This window comes from Perissodus microlepis, chromosome 6 (assembly GCF_051167445.1).
Source record: "Perissodus microlepis isolate ML-2025 ecotype Zambia chromosome 6, ASM5116744v1, whole genome shotgun sequence".
Classification (NCBI taxonomy): domain Eukaryota; kingdom Metazoa; phylum Chordata; class Actinopteri; order Cichliformes; family Cichlidae; genus Perissodus; species Perissodus microlepis.
The window spans coordinates 29,221,992-29,244,860 of NC_140466.1; the positions used below are offsets into that span (position 1 = coordinate 29,221,992).

The 22,869-nt window shown below is 38.1% G+C and overlaps 1 protein-coding gene across 1 annotated transcript; it reads right to left on the reverse strand.

Moving 5' to 3' along the window:
- Window positions 1–3,965: 3,965 nt before the first annotated feature.
- LOC146385884 (perforin-1-like) lies at window positions 3,966–21,068 on the reverse strand. Its single transcript, XM_084931869.1, has 10 exons — window positions 20,986–21,068; window positions 18,478–18,756; window positions 18,309–18,388; window positions 18,007–18,019; window positions 17,525–17,679; window positions 17,308–17,446; window positions 17,130–17,210; window positions 15,936–16,429; window positions 8,902–8,995; window positions 3,966–4,555 (listed from the first exon to the last, which is right to left on the reverse strand). The coding sequence occupies exons 2-10, from the start codon at window positions 18,739–18,741 to the stop codon at window positions 4,346–4,348; spliced, it is 1,530 nt and encodes a 509-aa protein (XP_084787995.1). The 5' UTR covers window positions 18,742–18,756; window positions 20,986–21,068; the 3' UTR covers window positions 3,966–4,345.
- Window positions 21,069–22,869: the final 1,801 nt, after the last annotated feature.

Consider the following 22,869-nt stretch of genomic DNA (forward strand, 5'->3'; position numbering starts at 1 on the left):
GTATTATATTATACATACACATTAAAAGTGAATCTCTGTCCAAAAAATGCACTCAGTTTACTTTTTACTCACTATGAGCATCATTCATTATTCTCCCCCAGTAATTAAGGTTAGGATATGCATTTTTTTTTTATTCCAATCCATTCTTCTTTAGCAGCATTTAAATAACCTTTATCAGATTTGATGGTTTTGTTACAGACTTTTCAAAAAAGTGTTTTGCTTTTCTTTCACAAATGTGGGGATTAAGTTGTGTTAAAATGCACAAAACAGTGATGTCATGTTTTGTGACGAGGACCCAGGCACAGAGAGACTTGATGAATTTAAGAATCTTATGATTTAATAAAGAAATTTGCAGACTTGCACAGAGATGGTAAAATTATGATGACTGATAACGGAGACGAAGACAACAGACGACGAGGACGGGGAGGATCAGGGGTTTAAATGCACCAAAGTGACAGTCAGAGAGAACTCGGGACAACATTTAAGGATGCAGGGACTGACAGAGACAGGTTTATCTTGCCTGGCTGGGCAGCTCTCTGGGTGCTCAGCACCCCCAAAGCTCTGATCCTGGAATCGCCCCTGGTGGGGACAATTCAATAATCGCTTGATATTGGTGGGGACATGTCCCTTCCGTCCATGTCAAATCTACGCCCTTGAGTAGTAGTATAACAAAGTGGTATCGATTGAGAACGACAGCAACTCAGCCACTAACTGGTAGGAGTAGAACAGCGTGACATGCAAGAGCAGGGTCAGTAGATGTTGTCTACAGATCTCCAAACTTCATGTAGCCTTCAAATAACCTCAAGAACAGTGCATAGAGAGCTTTATGGAATGGGTTTCTATGGCTGAGCAGCTGCATCTAAGTCTTACATCACCAAGCACTATGCAAAGCCTCGGAAGCTGTGGTGTAAAGCACACCACTACTGAACTCTAGAGCAGTGGAGACGTGTTCTCTGTTGTTAAAAAAAAAAAAAAAAATAGGGACAGCAGCACATTCACCACTGTGTTGCATCACCTCATCTTTCAATAACACTCTTTGTTTTTGGTTTTGAAATCCAAAGACGTTTTTGTTTGTTTAGTTGGTTTTATCATATTTTCTGAAAGGGTTTCTGCTGCCAGATAGTTTGGCATCTCCTCAGTCATTTTTTGCATTGCTTTGGGTGATAAGTCTGGACTCCTGGCAGGTCCGTTTGAAACCCTGAGTCTTTCACTAAGAGTCATGCTGTTGTAATTGGTTCAGACTGTTCTCAGCTAAAGCTACAGATAACAAAATTTTATCTGTTGTGAGCCTAACATTGCGTGCCAGAACAAAAACACTTGGCCCAAAGACATGGAGCCAGGTCAGGCCAAGTTGGCATATGATTGGCTGAGAGGTAAGTTTGCAGTGCTGGCCGACAGATCAAATGTAGAAGACTCCGCTACGTGTGGAGCAAAGGATTTGCCTGTGGTGTGATCCACTGGTGTTTTGAGTTCAACAAACCTGAAACACACACAAATTCCAGATTCAACTCGTTACCAGTTCTACTGGAAGGCAAAATACCTTTAGTTGGTTAATTTTCTTCCACTTGCCCCAGAACCACTCAGAATGAGATTATGTGTGCTAATAAATAAATAACTTATAAATATAATTAGTACTTACATTCTCATGAACTGGCAAGCCGTTATAAAAAATGCATCCAAATGCAAAGTGAAATTCAGGATATTCACATTCACTGAATTTTATTTTTAATGTTTTAATAGTTTTTGCTGTCTCAACGTTGCTCTAAGTTCTTCTTAGATATTAAAATGTTTTAAAAAATTTAATAACAGGCCAATGAACACTGAACATCTTGTTTAAAAAAAAGTTTTTAAAAAAACTGTGTATGTGTCTGTGCCACACTTGCTCTTTCATTTGCACTTGTTAACTGGTCTTTCATTTAAGAATAGGACACATGATCTGACGAAAACGATCGTCATGATCTTGTCTTTTCAAAATCGCCGCCATTTATTATAATAATGATTATAATAAAAATAATAATAAATAAACTTGCAACGTGAAAAAAAACCATTAATATTTCCGCTAAGTACTCTTTAAAATTCCAGAATAAGGAGGATGGTGCAGGTTTAAGTTTATTAGATAGATCAGTGTTGCTGAACTATGAAATATTTTGGGTGCAGTGCATTTTTTATGTAACAGAATAGCTTTAGTGTTTTGTTTTTTAAAACATGAGTAAGAACTTGTACAAAATGATGCAAGATATTAAAAAAAACACAGTTTTATTGATTATAAAATACACTATATCGGATTCATATCGGTATTGGCAGATATCCGAATTTATGATATCGTGCCATCTCTAATCATTACGTTGCTTCTCTGTAGATTATTTTTGGTTCCTTTGGTGTCCACTAGGTAACATAGTTTTTCACACGAGAAAACAACTCGTGAATATCACATTACCCCCTTTTTTCAGTTGTTTTTTCAGATAATAAACATAGACAAAACCACTTGCTTTAACGAGCTGAAACTCCTAAACCCTTCATCCACTTTGAATGTGGACACCCTCAAATGAAAGCTGAGACTCTTTGCATTATGTTGTTCTCCTTAATACAACTATAATAGGAATATGTTTCAGTAAACAAGTAAAAACAGTTTCCAAATATATATGGACCAATAACAGAGTCAGCCAACCGTTTCTGATCACATTGAAACCGAGTCTATTCTGTCTTGTTTTTTTGTTTTTTTTATCTTATTGCATGATTTTTGTATGTGTATATGTATATATGTATTCATGTTCGTGTGCATACCTGTGTGTGTGTGTGTGTGTGTGTGTGTGTAGGTGTGTATGTGTGTATCTTTATATATATATATCTATATATATATATATATATATATATATATATGTATATATATATATATATATATGTATATATATATATATATATATATATATATATATATATATGTATATATATATATATATATATATATATATATATATATATGTATATATATATATATATATATATGTGTATCTTTTTACGCCATTTATTTTTATTCTTTTTTTGACTACATTTTCCCTCTGTTCAGCACTTAAGCCGACACTTGACGTCTTGTAAACGTGTTGTACAAATAAAGCTGACTTAAGTGTCCAAATATATATGGACCTAACTGTATCTTTGGCCCTCATATTGGGAGTTCCTGTGGAAAACTGCAGAATACATATGCAACACTTGGAGTCAATTAAAAATGGTTTACATGGTTAATTGTAATTGCTGTTAATCATAGAATGATGATGAACCAGGTCTTATGTAGTAATAGAAGGTCTTGAAATTGTTTCTCAATCAATAGCCCAATTATATTTGTATCTCTGAACTAATGGACTATAAACAAAAGTGGCTGTAATTCCAAAAGCAATTTATGCAATTCTTTTGTTAGAGTTTGGGCCTGCATTCACACTGTGGTGTTGGGGAATTATGAACACATAAAATGATCATCATTGATTCAGGAGTCATGGAATAGCATCTGGAAAGTGTCTGATAAGCCATTGCTTTATTTTTTAGAATGAGAATTAAAATATCCTCAGGTACCCCAAAACCCCAGAAACAGCCCAAACATAAATATGCAATCTGTTTCAGTCTTATATACTATATTTTTATGTATGTTTGCACATTTCAGTAAATTACTTCATTTATATGAATAAAATATTATATAAATGATGGATGGTTTCCTTTCCTCCATTATATAACAATAAACTGAATATACTAAATTGATTAACTTCTTAATCAACTTAGATTTTGGAGTCAAAAATGATTAAAAATAGCTTCTTAGACCCCTAATTTTATATGTAGTGCTAATTCATAGTCACAGCCATATATAGGTTCTTTATGTACAGTGTGATCATTATAGAGCGAAACCAAATGCTCCAAAAATTCCCCATGAGCATGTATTCTGTCTGTAATGGAGTGACAGCCACAGTCACTACGTCTGTTTAGGAAACTTCAATTGCACTTCAGTCAGTCCAACATAATATAACTTTATTTACATGAGAAGATTAAGCAAAAAATTGTGCAACAAGAATTTAACAGTTTTTGAACAGCTAGTCGATGAGAGTACACAATATCTGACTAGATATGTGTGTTCACAGACCTATATTTAAAATTAACATCTTGAAATTTAAAAAGTGATTTATTTGATCAATGAATAACTAAGTGATAAAAATATACATTACATGAAGTAAACCTGAATCATATCATATCTCAGTGTTAAGAGAACAAGTACATACACTCATCTGTAAATAAACTCATGTGATCCTTTACGTTGTAAGTTCAACAGATCTGATACAGATATTAGTTACAGCATTTGTAACTATGGTGAAGGTTTATAGCGCTCACACTTCTCTCCTGTCAGATGACGGTCGCAGATCAGAGTATAATGAAGCGCAAAGTGACCTCCACTGGATGAGCATCTAAATGTGTTGCTCCCCGCCCACAGGTCTTTCTGACATGATACTAAAAGATCATCATGGGATGAGTCCTCGTCCCAAATCTCGACCTCCAAAAGTGACTCTGTGTTTACCTTGATAAGAAAAAAAAAAAATGAAAACAAGATGTGATTTACTCATACTTTAAATATTCAGCTGAGATTTGGGGGTTATAGAAATGGTGAGAAGAGCAGACCTAAAGGGCAAAATATTTAATCACACTGATTCTTGAAAGCATACTCTTTGCACAGTTAAACATGAATGCTCTCATACACACCCCAAATTGGAAGGTCTGTTTGATGAATTGTGATACCAAAATATAGCTGTCCCATTGTAAAGTAAAACCTTGTGCAGTACAGCAAACAAATAGGTAACACAGATACAGAGACAAAGCTGCTCTGAGCACAGAATTGCATTGTACCATATTATCTGTGGATCTGTCTAAGGTTCTGGATGCAGTGGATCATTAATTGCTGCTGAATAAACGTATTAATGCTTGTGTTCATTCTAAGGCTGCTATTTGGTTCAGAATTTTCCCTGTGAATACAATTCAGTGTGTCGATGTCATAAAAAAGACCATTTATCTGATTTCTTAAGCGCCCACAGGATTCCATTTTAAACCGATTTTGTTCTTTATGTTTATAAATTATTTGGGTATGGGCATCCCCAAAAAACTAGTCTATGATGACAATACTGCTGTTTTTGCACTTGATTCCTCAGTGGTGCAGGAAGTGTAAGAACTTCGTACTGCATTTCACAACCTGCTCTCCTGTATTTAAAGCCATTTTTGTAATGTTCCCAAAACAGTTTAAGAACTCAAAAGCTCACCCACATGGGTTTGATTATTTTAGCATCCAGGGGTTAAATAAATTGAAAAAGGTAGACTTATTGAGGTATATACAGTGGTGTGATGTGAAGTGTTTGCCTCCTTCCTGATTTTTTTGTATGTTTGTCACACTTAAATGTTTCACAAGAAATACTAATATTAGACAAAGACAACAGAAGTAAACACAAAATGCAGTTTTTAAATGGGAGTCCATGTTGTCAGGCAGGTCTTATTTAAGTAATTTCTTGATTGAGAACAGGTGTGGCAGCAATCAGGCCTGAGCGTGGCTAAAGAAATTGAGCTTTCCAAAGATTAATTTTTCCCCTTAATAACAAACACCTTAATTTAGAAACTGCATTATGTGTTTACTCGTGTTATCTTTGTCTAATATATTCAAGTGTGACAAACACACACAAAAATAGAAAATCAGGAAGGAGGCAAAAACCTTTTCACAACATTATATATACATGACAAGCTTTTCTTTAACGTATACACTGCTAATCTTATTAGAAACGTCAAAGCTTTGCCTTTACTTTAGAAATAAATGCTGGAATCGATGTTTAATAAGGTGCAAAACAAAGGCAAACGGTTACTTATAAATGCTAACTAAACTGGGAAAAAACTAAGAAAATGGTGCATGCTGTGATGGAAAATTTGTGCTTCACCTTATCTAACCGCTGTTGACTTTTGATATGTAATTGTAACTTTTTTGTACAAAGAAAGAATGTATGAAGAGGGGAAAACACTTCATTATCAAGCTGGTGCCTACATGATGTTGAGAATTTCACTCCCAAACATTGAATAGACAAAGATTTTATCCACATGATGACTATAAAGGAGCTGTTGTAAGTTTGCCTTTTTCTCAATGCTGGTGCGAACCCTGTTCATGCTACTGATCTCTTTGCAAAGCCCCTTTAACCCTTGGATGCACAACCTACCAATACCTACACTCTTCCACGAATGGGGTCAAAAATGACCGCAAATACAATCAATGCATTTTGCTATGAACTCAGTTGTTATTCTTCAAAATCTTTAGAACAAAGAGTTGTAATATTTTCATATTTGAGGTATTCCTCATAAAACATGTTTGTGACATGAGGCACTTTGCATTTTTATTAATTTTTTCATTAATTTTAAGAAATTGCAGTTTTTGTATCACTTTTGTAAGCTTGCTCGGCATATACTGCAGAAGCTGGGTCTTCCCTCTGAAAGACACAAGTTGTTCATCCACAAGTTGTTCATCCACTGTAACACAATCACTGAGGATGAATTTCTGCCTGCACTTGACCAGGAACAGCCCCATATGTAGCAGAAAGCTGCCATGTGGTTTGTTTTCAGTCAGTAGGCTCTGGTCCTCTTGTCATCAAAGTGCAAGAAACGGCAAATATCTTTAAATCTTTGAATTGACATAGTGGCCTTGTACAGTGGGTTATGCAGAGGACTCCCAAAAAACACACCGACTGGTACATCCCAGTTCTTCTCACTTCCTACGAGAATGGTCAATCAAATGAAGGCCAGGAGCTTATGTTTGATTACATTTTTCCACTCTTTTCCCCTGTCTGTGGCTACTCTTCATGCCTTTATGTTTGTGCATGTCAGCACCTCTTCTATTATATTATCAGACATGAACATCTTCCATGCATCTATTGGGGAGACAGTACTAGACCCAGGTGCAGGCCCTGACTGACTTAATCAGAATATCGTGGCTAGAGCAGTAAGAGGGGCTCATTCTGTTAGCCTCAATATCCATTTCCTCTTCAGAGGACTCATCGGAGGACTCCTCTGTATCTGACTGGCCTTGTTCAGTGGCGGGGACAATAGTCTGGGTCCTCTATAGCTGAGATGTCAGATTCTATGCCTCCGATGGGCTCTTCATCTCATCAGTCCTGGATCATTTGTAGGACAAGGTCCACAGGGATCCTAGCTAGCCTCATAGCAGCGATGTTACTTTAGATATTAAATAATAAACATCAGAAAGGACAATGTTTGAAATGCACAGAAAACTATAAATCATGTATGTTACTGTGGAAAAATGAATTCCTGATCCATCAGAACTGTAAGTGGGACAGTCAGAGTTGCTAAGAATTAAAGGTTCATAGAAGATTCCACAGGAACTGCTTGGGGTCATTTTTGACCCCACTTGTGGAAGAGTGGGGTAGTGATACAAAAACTGCTTTTATTTTAAATTAATAAGAAAAAAATAAATAAAAATGCAAATGGCCTCATGTTACAATACATATTTACATATTACATATTTTATGAGGAATACCTGGAATATGAATATACAACTTTTTATTTTAAGATTTTGAAGAAAAATAACCTGTGGGGTCATTTGTGACCCCACGTGTGCATCTAAGGGTTAAAAAATTTCAACAAAAAACAGAAAAATCAGTTCGGTCTTGCTGCTCAGTTTATTTTTTCCACAATGGCAAAACTGAACACACTGAACACAGGAAGAGTGACTGTCAAAATAAAACAGGAAACACAGACTGAGACACACAGGCTTGACACAGGAGCCGGGAAGAAACAGACATGGAAACGAGAATAGCGTTAGGGGTGAAACAAAGAGAGGCATAGGGGAACGAGTAAGGGAAATGACACAGGGAGAACCAATTAAGACACTGAGGGTAGTCCTGGGTATCGTCACTGATTTCTATAATCGATTTGACTCTGATTCACAAGGTCTGAACAAGGTTTGAATCGGGGAAATTTGCCTCAGACAGTCAGAAATATTATCATTCTGATCCTTTATCAGTACTGACACTTATGAGACTTCATCAAAGGTGTAAACAACACTGCAGATGCCTTTGTGTCAAAGTAACTGAGGATAAAACACAGAAAAATATGCAGGAGATTTTCTATCTAATGTGAAGCATCTTCTTTTGCTGCTGGTTCAGTGAATTTTGGTCAGAGATTGACAAATCCTGGAGGATCAGAATCTGTAAGACGTTGGCTTTCAGCCCCAACGGCGTGTCTGTGTACGTGTCGGGTGAGAAAAAGACATCTCACAGATTCTGATGTGTCGGGTCCACGCTTTGTGTTTACGTCTTTGTGCAGAATCCGTTTACCTGCTCTCACTGTTTTAGCTGTTTGGTGGTTGTTGAAATAGTTTTGTGAGTTTTAACCTGAGATTCTGGCATTTCTGGCAAAATACATTTATATTTAAAAATTGTTTCAGGATTTAATGAATCGATATCGTGTTATTCAAGCTAAAAATTGATCTTAATCGGAAAATCCCTAACCGAGGGTGAGAGAGTGAGAGACCCGAACACACACACACACAGGGAGACGTAAAGACAGATGACATGACAGACTCTCATGAGAGACAAAGACACAAAAGGGGCCTAGTTGACAAGAACAAAATAAACCAGAATATGAATATAAACTTGGAGACACAACAAGAAGTAAACTCAAGACTAAAATGTATAAAACTTAAATCATTAAAACCCAAAGAACGAATCAAATAGAAAATAAGCTAAAATATCTGGGTCATAGACCCAGACATCTGACAATAAGATATTTTTGACAATTAAATATACAGAAAGAAATAATTATAAGATAAAAAGACACAAATATGAAAAACAGGTTTAATCTTCCTTAAAAAAGTTTACTGACCGTGCCGAGCAAATAGTCACCAGTCCAAGTAGGGTAGTTTGACTCGATCATTTCAGTCCTGTCTCTGGCGGAATCAATCTTTAATACAACATAGCTGTGAAGAAGTAAAGAAACAAAGAGGACAAGTTGATTAAATATTACTGCTTGAAGGAAATGCTTTTAGCATTGTGCAGCATCAATTCAATTCAATTCAATTCAATTTTATTTATATAGCGCCAAATCACAACAAAAGTCGCCTCAAGGCGCTTCATAGATACAGAGAAAAACCCAACAATCATATGACCCCCTATGAGCAAGCACTTTGGCGACAGTGGGAAGGAAAAACTCCCTTTTAACAGGAAGAAACCTCCGGCAGAACCAGGCTCAGGGAGGGGCGGCCATCTGCTGCGACCGGTTGGGGTGAGAGAAGGAAGACAGGATAAAAGACATGCTGTGGAAGAGAGACAGAGGTTAATAACAGATATGATTCAATGCAGAGAGGTCTATTAATACATAGTGAGTGAGAAAGGTGACTGGAAAGGAAAAACTCAATGCATCTTGGGAATCCCCCGGCAGCCTACGTCTATTGCAGCATAACTAAGGGAGGATTCAGGGTCACCTGGTCCAGCCCTAACTATATACTTTAGCAAAAAGGAAAGTTTTAAGCCTAATCTTAAAAGTAGAGATAGTTTCTGTCTCCCGAATCCAAACTGGAAGCTGGTTCCACAGAAGAGGGGCCTGAAAACTGAAGGCTCTGCCTCCCATTCTACTTTTAAATACTCTAGGAACAACAAGTAGGCCTGCAGAGCGAGAGCGAAGTGCTCTAATAGGGTGATATGGTACTACAAGGTCATTAAGATAAGATGGGGCCTGATTATTTAAGACCTTGTATGTGAGGAGCAGGATTTTGAATTCAATTCTGGACTTAACAGGAAGCCAATGAAGGGAAGCCAAAACAGGAGAAATATGCTCTCTCCTTCTAGTCCCTGTCAGTACTCTTGCTGCAGCATTTTGGATTAGCTGAAGGCTTTTCAGTGAGGTTTTTGGACATCCTGATAATAATGAATTACAGTAGTCCAGCCTGGAAGTAATAAATGCATGAACTAGTTTTTCAGCGTCACTCTGAGACAGGATATTTCTAATTTTAGAGATGTTGCGCAAATGGAAGAAAGCAGTCTTACATATTTGTTTAATATGTGCGTTGAAGGACATGTCCTGGTCAAAAATGACTCCAAGGTTCCTCACAGCGTTACTGGAGGCCAAGGTAATGCCATCCAGAGTATGAATCTGGTTAGATACCATATTTCTAAGATTTTCAGGGCCGAGTACAATAACCTCAGTTTTATCTGAATTAAGAAGCAGAAAGTTAGCGGCCATCCAGGTCTTTATGTCTTTAAGACATTCCTGCAGTTTAACTAATTGGTGTGTGTTATCTGGCTTCATGGACAGATAGAGCTGGGTGTCATCTGCATAGCAGTGAAAATGTATGCTATGTCTTCTAATGATGCTGCCTAAGGGAAGCATGTATAATGTAAACAGAATTGGTCCTAGCACTGAACCCTGTGGAACTCCATAATTAACCTCAGTGTGTGAAGAGGACTCTCCATTTACATGCACAAATTGGAGTCTATTAGATAGATATGATACAAACCACTGCAGTGCAGTACCTGTAATACCTACAGCATGTTCTAATCGCTCTAATAGGATATTATGGTCAACAGTATCGAACGCTGCACTGAGGTCTAGCAGGACAAGCACAGAGATGAGTCCACTGTCAGTGGCCATAAGAAGATCATTTGTAACCTTCACTAAAGCTGTTTCTGTGCTGTGATGAGCTCTGAAACCTGACTGAAACTCTTCAAATAAACCATTCCTCTGCAGATGATCTGTTAGCTGTTTGACAACTACTCTTTCAAGGATTTTTGATATGAAAGGAAGGTTGGAGATTGGCCTATAATTAGCTAAGACTGCTGGGTCTAGAGATGGCTTTTTGAGTAAAGGTTTAACCACAGCCAGCTTGAAGGCCTGTGGTACATAGCCGACCATTAGAGATAGGTTGATCATATTTAAGATCGAAGAATTAATCAATGGCAGGACTTCTTTGAGCAGTTTTGTAGGAATGGGGTCTAAAAGACACGTTGATGGTTTGGAGGAAGTAATTATTGAAGTTAACTCAGAAAGATCAATTGGAGAAAAAGAGTCTAACTTAACATCAATGGTACTAAGAGTAGCTGTAGATAATATTACATCTGTGGGATGATTACTGGTAATTTTTTCTCTAATGATAAAAATTTTATTTGTGAAGAAGTTCATGAAGTCATTACTAGTTAACGTTAAAGGGATGGTTGGCTCAACAGAGCTCTGACTCTTTGTCAGCCTGGCTACAGTGCTGAAGAGAAACCTGGGGTTGTTCTTATTTTCTTCAATCAGTGATGAATAGTAAGATGTTCTGGCTTTGCGGAGGGCTTTCTTATAAAGCAGCAAACTATTTCTCCAGGCTAAATGATGATCCTCTAAATTTGTGACACGCCATTTCCTCTCCAGATTACGAGTCATCTGCTTTAGGGTACGTGTTTGAGAATTATACCACGGAGTCAGGTACTTCTGATTAGAGACCTTAGTTTTCACTGGAGCTACAGTATCCAGAGTCGTACGTAGTGAGGAGGTGAAATTATTAACAAGATAATCGACCTCTGTTGGGGTAGCGTTCAGATAGCTGCTCTGCTCTGTGTTGGTACAGGGCATTGAAGATGATAACAGTGGGTGGATTATATTCTTAAACTTAGTTACAGCGCTTTCGGAAAGACATCTACTTTGATAAAATCTACTCTCCACTGCTGTGTAATCAATTATTGTAAATGTAAATGTTATCAGGAAATGATCAGACAGGAGAGGGTTTTCAGGAAACACTGTTAAATGTTCAGTTTCTATGCCATATGTTAAAACAAGATCTAGAGTGTGATTAAAGTGGTGGGTGGGTTCTTTTACATTTTGAGAGAAGCCAATTGAGTCTAATAACAGACTAAATGCCATGTTGAGGCTGTCATTTTTAGCATCTACATGGATGTTAAAATCACCCACAATAATTATTTTATTTGAGCTCAGAACTAAATTAGATATAAAGTCTGAGAAATCAGACAGAAACTCTGTGTAAGGCCCAGGTGGACGATAGATGATAACAAGTAAGACTGGTTTCTGAGTTTCACAGCTGGGGTGGACAATGTTAAGCATCAGGCTTTCAAATGAATTAAAAGTCTGTCTTGGTCTTTCATTAATTAATAGGCTGGTGTGAAAAATTGCTGCCACACCGCCCCCTCGGCCTGTGCTTCGAGGTTTCTGGTAGTTAGAATGACTCGGGGGTGTTGATTCATTTAAACTAACATAATCATCCTGCTGCAACCAGGTTTCTGTAAGGCAGAGTAAATCAATTTGTTGATCAATTATTAAGTCATGTACTAACAGAGACTTGGAGGAGAGAGACCTAATATTTAATAATCCACATTTCACTGTTTTACTCTTTGGTTCAGATGTGGATACTGTACTGTTCTTTCTTTGTAATTGTTTATGTTTAAGTTGTTTGTTGCTGGTTTTTAGTTTGTTTTTTGTCTTTTTAGAAGCTGACACAGTCTCTATGGAGATGGGTTTTTGGGGGGGTAGCAGGAGGAGAGAAGCTGCAGAGAGGCGTGTAAGACTGCAACTCTGCTTCCTGGTCCCAACTCTGGATAGTCATATTTTGGGGGGTTTAATAAATTTGCATCCTGTGCAAGAAGTTCACAGGCATGAAGAGGGCAGAGTAGAACAGGCGATAAAGAAAAGAGAAAGCTAACAAACCCTTTTGGGCTAAATTTTTTAAAAATCTGCCAAAGCAATCAAGAAGCAGCTAAGCAGCAAGGTAACAAGGTACAGTTAGATCCATAAATATTTAGAAACAGACAGCTTTTTTCCATTTTTGGTTCTGTACATTACCACAATAAACTTTAAATGAAACAACTGAGATGCAGTTGAAATGCAGAATCTGAATAAAAAGATTGCAGAAAAATGTGAGAAACTAAAGCATGTTGTTAACACAATCCCTTCATTTCAGGGGCTCAAAAGTAAGTGGACAAATTAAATAACTGAAGATAAAATATTTGTTTCTAATACTTGGTTGACATCACCAGATACAGGATTTCCTTCTTTTTAATGCTCTTCAGTTGCTGTTTGTTTGTGGGTCTTTGTGTCCAAAGTTTAGTCTGTCTGAAGTGAAAAGCTCACTTAGGTTGAGATTACTTGACCGACTTAGCCGTTCAAGAATATTCCACTTTTTTGCTTTAATAAACTGCTGGGTTGCTTTGGCTGTATGGTTTGAGCCGTTGTTCATCTGCATTATGACACGTAGAATAGGGTGAACAAGTGGATTTATGTACAGTTTTTCTCCTGGCTTTAGGGAACTTTAGAAGGCCAGAGTCTTGAGATTGGAGAGCATGGGAAGAAACATAGAGGTGCCAAGTTCAGAGAGATATGAGGGTGCCAAACCATTTAAAGCCCCTTAAAACCTTTAAATGGTTTGGCAGCACCTTAAAATCTGCTTAAACCTGACAAGGCACCCAGTAAGAGATTTCAGTACCGGAGTAATGTGCTCATATTTCCCAGTTTTGGTTAAAATGTGAGCAGCTGCATTTTGTACCATCTGTAAACGTCAAAAACTTTTCTTTGGTAGCCCAGAAAGGACAGCGTTACAATAATTAATGCGTGAAGACACAAATGCATGGACAAGAACCTCTGGAGTGTCAAGTTATAAAACTTGTATGATTTTAGCGATGCTTCTTAGGTGATAAAAGGCAGTCCTTGAATACCCGTCCATCTGAAACATGTTTTGGACACCACTGTAAAAATGGTTAACTTTGTGAAAGCCAGGCTCCAATGCAACAAATAAGCAGGGAACATGCGACTTTATTACTGCACAGAGAGGTTCACTGGCTATCAAGAAAGTGCTGACCCATTTCTTTAAGCTGAGGGATGAACTTAAAGTTTTCTTCTGTAACCATCCCTCTGAGCTGCCTGAACATTTGCATAATGAAGAGTACCTTACGTGCCTGGCTTATCTGTGGCTTATACATTTTCTTGTCTGAACAAGCTCCGTCTCGGATTACAAGGTGTTTCTGCAACCATATTCAATGTTCAGGATAAAGTTGAGGCCCTGATAAAGGAGTTAAACCTTTGGAAGAACTCCATGGACACAAACAACAGAGAAGTCTTTCCCATGCTGCATGATTTTCTGTGCTTAAATTATCTCACACTCACACAGTGTGAAGCACAACTGTAACATGCACCTTGAGGAGCTGGTGGCGCAGTTATGCCAATACTTTCCAGAAACGGAAGGGTCAAATGACTGGATGTGTCACGTATTCAAGGCCATGCCTACTTTGTTATCAGTGGCTGACCAGGAAAGCCTGATTGAGATCGCCTGAGATAGGTTTCTAAAAGTTGAATATGCTCAAAAGACCCTGGCAGATTTCTGGATAGTACTGTGCACTGAAAACACTGCGTTGGCTAAGCGTGCTGTCAAGACTGATGCCTTTGGCCACCACATACTTATGCAAAAGTGGATTTTCTGCTTTAACAAACATGAAAACAAAATACAGAACAAGACTTTCTGTGGAAAACAATTTAAGACCTTTCCCAAATTGAGCCAAACATTTAAGAGCTGTGTGCCTGTGCTCTAGCACATCCATCACATTAAATAAAGTTCTGTATAATGAAAGTTCACATCTAGTCTTTATGCTCTCGATTCTAATAAATCTTTTGATACACAGCTAGTATTAAGTAGGAAAGTCATTATCTTTAGGTGGGCGATAGAACACTGTAATTAGAATCACATCATATAAGGCTTATGTGATTTACTCATGAAAGTGGGCACTTTCATATATTGTTCTAGTAAGTATACAAGTTTCATTTATATGATTTTTTAAGGGATCTTATGTCTGTTTTCACTCTTGTATGCTTTTCATACAAGTTTCACACAACACAGATACAAACTTTAGAAGATTTATATAAATCTTTTCCATGTGGGTTTGCATGTGGCAATAGAAGCTTTGGTGCAGACAATGATGAGTGGGTAAGATGACCAAATCAATACCTAAGACTGAATTGCCTTGAATGGGGAACCTCAACATCACTGGGTAAAATGCCATTTTGATGCACCAACAGAAAACGTATAGTTCAGGTAACCTGCATGCCTTTGCACTTTAAAGACACTGGCGTACTTGAAGGACACATGAACACATACAGCGATCCACAGCTAAGACTTGTGCACAGAAATCTGCAGTGACTGTACATGTAAACATTTTTAATTGCTTCATTCAACAACCTGACTTTACATGAACGGCTGACAAAATTAAAGTTATCTCTTTCCAGACTGGAAGAGGAAAGTGGTAGCACACAGTGTGCATTGACTTTCCTTGTGCAGGTACATGACAAACAGCAACAGTCACCCACTTTCTTAAATCCACTCACTCTCACAAGCTCAGTCATAGTGGCTCTATTGCTTACTAATCACTGTCCAACCACTGTAAATTCACTGTAACTGCCATCTCCTCATAAAATGTTTGTTAAACTGACCAAGCTTACATAGACTGGATATAACTACCAATTCAAGCTGTGTAGATCATTTATCTATTTTAGCCCCAAATGTTCCTAACAAACAGTACAGGATTGTCCCTGGTGACTATAGTTACACAAATGTAATCTACAATCTCAGTACATATATATATTACAGATGATTTTAACAATGATTCAAGTAGCTGAATTCTTGAAATTGAACCAAAGTGATGCTCCTTGTACTTTCCTATATTTATTAGGGCATATTATTAGGGCAAAGCATTGTGCCAAAGCAGTGGGTAGCACATGAGATGTGAGCCCACTGAGGTGGGATACAGGCCAGTCCTTCTGCAGGGACAAAAACTGTGAATTTAATTATCCTGGTTTTGGATAAGGAAACAACTCAAGATGTCCTGGTATTCTGAGAATTTAAAAACATACTATCAACTTTCAAGTCCTGACCTCAGCGTACTCACCTGTCAGACGTACCCCAAGTGTCTCCCCACAGATCCCAGGCTTGAATTTTGGTCACATTCAGTAGCCCACTCCTGGCTTGTATAGGACAGCAGTTGGAAGCCAGGTTATCAGGGTGCTGACAAAATTTCTCTTTGTATGAGGAACCTATGATGTTATCAGATAAGTACTGTTCTATGGCAGTCTTTACCCCCTCCTTTTTTGCCTCAGTTGGCATCAGGTCATACAGTGCCAGAAGGGAGTACGAAACAGTATCTGGGAAATCCTTCAAGCTGTTCAGCCAGTTTCTGAAGCCCACAGAGTCATCAACATTGAGGGCAAAATCCCCTGACCAATCATTGCCTCCTATCACCTCAGTGTGGTGTTGATGGAGACCAGCACCATACCTAGTAGTGTTATCCTGGTTTTGTAGGACCTTCATGCAAGACTGTTCAACACTATGTAATTTTTTCTTCCCCAAGCCAACCGAAAATCCCTTCGATAAACAGGCGTGAAACTGAAAGAGAGAAACACAAATGCCATGTATATTTAATAGCCATACACTAAATGGCAGTTTGTTGTTTTCATGTCTGTATTTTATTGCTGCTTTTCCTAAAATAATGGTTTTCTCCACCACTTATCATTGGCAGCTAGAAGAAGATTTTTGGTAAAATAGTAGATATTTAACTACAGACAAAATAAAATTTTTACAATTCTTCAGTCAGGAAGCAATGCAGAAAATTAAAGACATTTATGTTTTGATCTGATCCAGTTTATCTTGTTTTATAGCAGAAGATGTTTTTTCCTTCATCATACTCAGCATGTTATATGACAGAATGCAGTATATTTTGTCTTGAAAAGATCATCTAACTGCAAGCCTAACTGATCTGCTTATACTTTATTTAGAATAAGATTTTTTAATAAGGTTACTGAGGGCAAAGAACAATTACATACAGAACTAAAATCATTATTGAGCTTACATTGTTTTCAATGTGCACCACTATTCATAGTTGGATTTGTTGGATGTGAAATTCCACAATGATTAAATGTAATTTAAACAATTTAGTTTAATCATCGACTAGACACAGAGGATTTTCATGAAACTGCCATCACTGTAAATCTGTGCGCACCGGATCTTTCATGGCAGTGGTAACGTAATGTGTGTAAATGAAGTGTGTGCAGTCTGTGGGCAGGCACATCTGCTTCACGTACAGTACCTCATGTGAATTGAGCTTGTTCAGGGCGGACAAACAGGTTCGTGCAGCTGTGATTCTCCTTAGTTGGCCCCCAAGGAAAACCTGCAATTTGGTACAATATTGTTATCTTTAAAAAAAAAAGTGTGTGTGTGCATGCGTGCATGCGTGCATGCGTGCGCACGTGCGTGTGTGTCTTAACCTTGTGGATGTAGTGCGTGCCATAGGTATGTATCAATCTGTCATACTGATAGCTGGTGCAGGAATTGTAGTGACTTGGCAGATTGTCCACATCCCTCTTGAACTCTGGGCTTAAAGGTGGTCTGCTTGCTACACGGAAACTAGACACAAAGAGACTAATTAGGTCATTATCTTAACTGAAACAAACTAACTGACAGGAACTTATTTTCAGAGCCTACCTATAATATTTGCAGGTGATGCCATGTACACTGAAGGTGTACCGATCCTCTTCAGCCCTTGCTGCAGCAAATTTAAATGCTTCGGAACGTGTTCCTCCCGCAACCAAGCGACCCAGAACTATATTGAAATTTAGGCCATCGTGTCCAAGAATATCCTGCATTACATACATTATAAGTTACATCAATTAGGGGAACGTAACATAATCACTTCTTTTTTTTCTAGGTTCCTTTGTTCAGATGCTGTATCTCATTTGTCATGGATTCCTGATCACATTATTAAAAGAAAAGTGCATTTTTAATTGAACACAATATACTTTTTAGCATTGGGTGAAATTAAATATATTGAGATATGAAATATTTAAGATTTCATGTTTTCTTTAGTGCCATGCTGGAGATTAAAAAAAATCAGCAAGCTGTGTTTTAATATTTAATTGACTAAAGTATTAATTGTATGTCAATAATAGGTGTAATATGTTTCATACCTTCATCAGTGAGCTGTGGATACAATGCAAAGGAAGGGATCTCTGTTAAATTTCACTACTGATTTCTTCAAACAGTTCAAACTATTCACAAATCAACAGAGGATGTTAATGGGACATTTAGCTTTTACACTTTATTAAAGATATTAAAGACAAATTAGGATCCAGAAGAATATTGTTACATTATTTTATTTGTCCATGGCAAATTTGATGCCAGCTTTTATGGTGAGGCACAAGTCTGTGTTACATAAAAGACATGAAGGCTGTTAGTCTTTTAGTAATTATAACATGTTATAATACTATACCCAACATTGTCGTGTACACTGCTGTCAACAGGAGTGCTGCACTGGCTGAATGCACGCCAGTCCACTACAGAGACTGGCACCTGAAAATAGAAGACAGAATACCATGATTAATAAGTACAAGCTATGTGTAAGCCATGTTTAACTCACTGCACAGAATTATTTATTTTACTTTCTGCAGCCTGTTGCCTTGAAGGGGGTTGGTACAGAGAGTACAGTCGCCATTTGGAGTCATGTAGGTCCTCACATCAGCCACATAGGCTGATGTTCGCCTCAGGGTGACCAAGTTGAATCCCTCCCCCACCAGGTTGTGACCTGGTACAAAGGGAGCAGACTCGCACTCGCTGTTGCTCCCAGTTTGACAGGAGAGAACAGGGGAGATGTATGACAGAAGGAGGATCAGGCAGAGAGGAGGTGGGGTTGAAAAGAAGAGCATGGCTGCAGTCACAGACTGAAAGGTGGGAGAGATAAAGATTTTCAGTTAGGTCCATATTTTCTTTTATACAGCAACACATATTTTGTAACTTTAGTTGTGTACCCAAAAATGGATAGCTATGAAATATACTAAAGTTAAAATTTGCGGGATTAATTTTCGCATTATTCAATAATTAGGTCCTGAGAGGATCAAAAGTGCTGCTATTCTGTTCAGAAGCTATGGCTTTGAACCAATGAGGTGGTTAAAGGACTTTCCACTTGTCCCTTTTTAAGTGACTGCAAACAAAACAAGTCCATTGAAGATGAGGCCACCTCAAATTTTTCTTGTAAAAGGGAAAAAACACTGTTGACATCTGTGAAAAAAGGCCTGAACTTTTACAGAAGACAGGATATGATAAAGACAAATCCCAAATGTCAACATTCAGCCAAGTGAAGAACAACCTACAGCAGGTAGGAGTTATGCAATATTGCCAAGTATTCACTCACTCATCCAAATCACTGAAGTCAGGTGTTCCAATCACGTTTGACCACAGATGTATAAAATCCAGCACCCAGGCATGCAGACTGTTTCTACAAACATTTGTGAAAGAATGGTTCGCTCTCAGGAGTGTGGCACCATAATAGGATGCCACCTGTGGAAGTTCAGATAGGAAATTTCCTCACTACTAAATATTCGACAGAGTGGTAGTATAAGTGGTATAAGTTTTTTTTAGTGGTAGTATAACAAAGTGGAATCGATTGAGAACGACAGCAACTCAGCCACTAAGTGGTAGGAGTAAAACCGCGTGACATGCAAGAGTAGGGTTAGTGGATGATGGAACACATAGTGCACAGAGGTTGCTGACTTTCTGTAGAGTCTGCAGATATCCAAACTTCGTGTGGCCTTCAAATTATCTCAAGAACAGGGCATAAGGAGCTTGAGTGGGTTTCTGTGGCCGAGCAGCTGCATCTAAGCCTTACATGCTTCAGCATACCAAGATTTTGGACAATTTCATGCTCCTAACTTTGTGGGAACAGTTTGGGGGTTCTAACACAAGGGTGCATCAGTACATAAAGCAAGGTCCATAAACTCATGGACGAGCAAGTTTGGTGAGGAAGCGTGGCCTCCACAGAGTCCTGACCACAATCCGATAAAACATCTTTGGGTTGAATTACAGCAGATACTGCAAGTCAGTGTCTGACAAATGCATTTCTGGAAGATTGGATATAAATTACCATAAAAGCATTCCGAACCTGGTGGAAAGTCTTCCTAGAAGAGTTGAAGCTGTTATAGATGAAAAAGGGTGTGCTGAAACCAAACTAAGCTTAAGCTCAATTTAAACATATTATAATGTGTATGAAAAAATCTTTTAATCTTTTCACTGTATTTGTAACAATAGTTCAAATTCATTTCCAAAACAGCTGGGAAGCTGTGTACAATTTAATGAAAGCAGAGTGAATACCATTTAAACTCTATGCTTAACTGAAAATAGTAAATGTACCATATTTAAAAGACTGAGAAATGTTTTATGTAAAAAAATATAAAATTTACTTTCATGCCAGAAACACGTGTTAAAAAATCATGGACAGCAGCACATTCACCACTGTGTTGCATCACCTCATCTTTCAATAACACTCTTTGTTTTTGGGTTTTGAAATCCAAATATTTTTTTGTTCGTTTAGTTGGTTTTATCATATTTTCTGAAAGGGTTTCTGCTGCCAGATAGTTTGGCATCTCCTCTGCCATTTTTTTCATTGCTTTGGGTGATAAGTCTGGACTCCTGGCAGGTCCATTTGAAACCCTGAGTCTTTCACTAAGAGTCATGCTGTTGCAATCGGTTCAGACTGTTCTCAGCTAAAGCTACAGATAACAAAATTTTATCTGTTGTGAGCCTAACATTGCGTGCCAGAACAAAAACACTTGGCCCAAAGACATAGAGCCAGGTCAGGCCAAGTTGGCATATGATTGGCTGAGAGGTAAATTTGCAGTGCTGGCCGGCAGATCAAGTGTGGTAGACTCGGCTGAGTGTGGAGCGAAGGATTTGCCTGTGGTGTGATCCACTGGACTACTGGCAGTGGATCCAACAACCCACCACCAAACCTGAAGCGCACCCAAATTCCAGATCCAACTCATTAGCAGTTCTACTGGAAGGCAAAATCCCTTTATTTTGTTAATATCCTTCCACTTGCCCCAGAATCAATCAGAATGAGATTATTTGTGGTAATAAATGAATAAATAACTTAAATAAATGTAATTATTACTCACATTCTCATGAACTGGCAAGCCGTTATAAAAACGCACCCAAATGCAAAGTGAAATTATGTTTGTGAACTGCAGCAGCGGCAGAATTTAAAGTCTGCCACAGGCGTTAAAGTCCAACAGCAGCATTCAAATTAACCCTTGCATCACTCAGGATATTTACATTTAAAAAAAATTTTTTTTGATGTCTCAGAGTTGTTTTCTCTCAGATACTTAAATTTAAAGAAAAAAAATGAATTGCAGGTCAATGAACACTGAACATCTTAAGACTAAAAAAGTCCTTGCACTGTGTGTGTGTGTGTGTGTGTGTGTGTGTGTGTGTGTGCGTGCGTGCGTGCTACTCTTTCATTTGCACTAGTTAATTGGTCTTTCATTTAAAACCAGGACATGAACTGTGAAGAGTTTTCTTTTCAGAATTGCCACCAGTAATCATAATGATGATTATTTTAAAAATAAACTTGTAATGTGAAAAAACATATTAATTAACTAAAATAAAAATAAGAACTAGATTTTTGACATGTTTGAAAATGCAATTAACTGAAACAATTTTGTAAGCTTGGAAAACTAAAAAAAAAAAGCAAAATAAAATAAAATAAATATAGGGAATATTCTTAGTTTTACCATCTGTTAGTTTGGTAAGGATTTAATCACAACTTGCCTAATGAGGCTTTAAATGTGTTCATTGAGACTTTAGATAAAAGACTGCAAGTCAACTTCAAGATGTAATGGCTGTACTGAACTCTTCATCCAATAATAAAACTAATAAAATAATAAATGATAAAGAACAAAATAAACACAGAAACTAATAAAGTAAAACAAAAACATTTCAAACAATAAAAACTAAACTGAAACAAGAAAATCCACTTTGGAAACGACCTAAAACTAAACTGACTTAAAAGCAGAGTTAAGTCGGAATGACGTTTTACACAATCCATCCATCCATCTTCATCCGCTTTATCCGAGGCCGGGTTGTGGGGGCAGCAGCCTAAGCAAAGAGGCCCAGACCTCCCTCTCCCCAGCCACCTCCTCCAGCTTATCCGGGGGAACACCAAGGCGTTCCCAGGCCAGCCGAGAGATATAATCTCTCCAGCGTGTCCTGGGTCTGCCCCGGGGCCTCCTCCCGGTGGGACATGCCTGGAACACCTCACCCAGGAGGCGCACAGGGGGCATCCTTGTCAGATGCCTGAACCACCTCAGCCGGCTCCTTTCGATGTGGAGCAGCAGCGGCTCTACTCTGAGCCCCTCCCAGATGGCCGAACTTCTCACCCTATCTCTAAGGGAGAGGCCAGCCACCCTTCGGAGGAAGATCATTTCTGCCGCTTGTATCCGCGATCTCGTTCTTTCGGTCACTACCCACAGCTCGTGGCCATAGGTGAGGGTAGGGACGTAGATCGACCGGTAAATTGAGAGCTTCGTTTTTACACTCAGCTCCCTCTTCACCACGACACAATCTAATTAGTAAATACAAAACTTTTTAACTCTGTATTTAACATTTCCAAGGAATTCAGTTACAATAGTTGATACAATATTTTGCATTATTGATACAATTTATAATCCTATTTACCTTTCAATACCCACCCAGTCTCTGACAACATATTTAGGGTAGAGTCATGACTGTATTGTACCAACTTATTATCATGCATGAACCATTGTGTGATCCAGTTTATATTACAGTGCTATGAATCAAAAGTAAGGAGAAAGGACTCAACTTTCATCAGATGTGATGTAACGGTTGATAGTTGCTAAACTGAGATGCTTGTGACTTTTTCAGTGTAAAAACCAGGATGAGTTTCACAGCACTGGTTTCTTCTCCTGCTTCTGTAGATGTGGCTTAAGTTCACAGACAGCTGAACAATACAGGTCCTCAAAACCTGGGGTGAAAACTGGTGT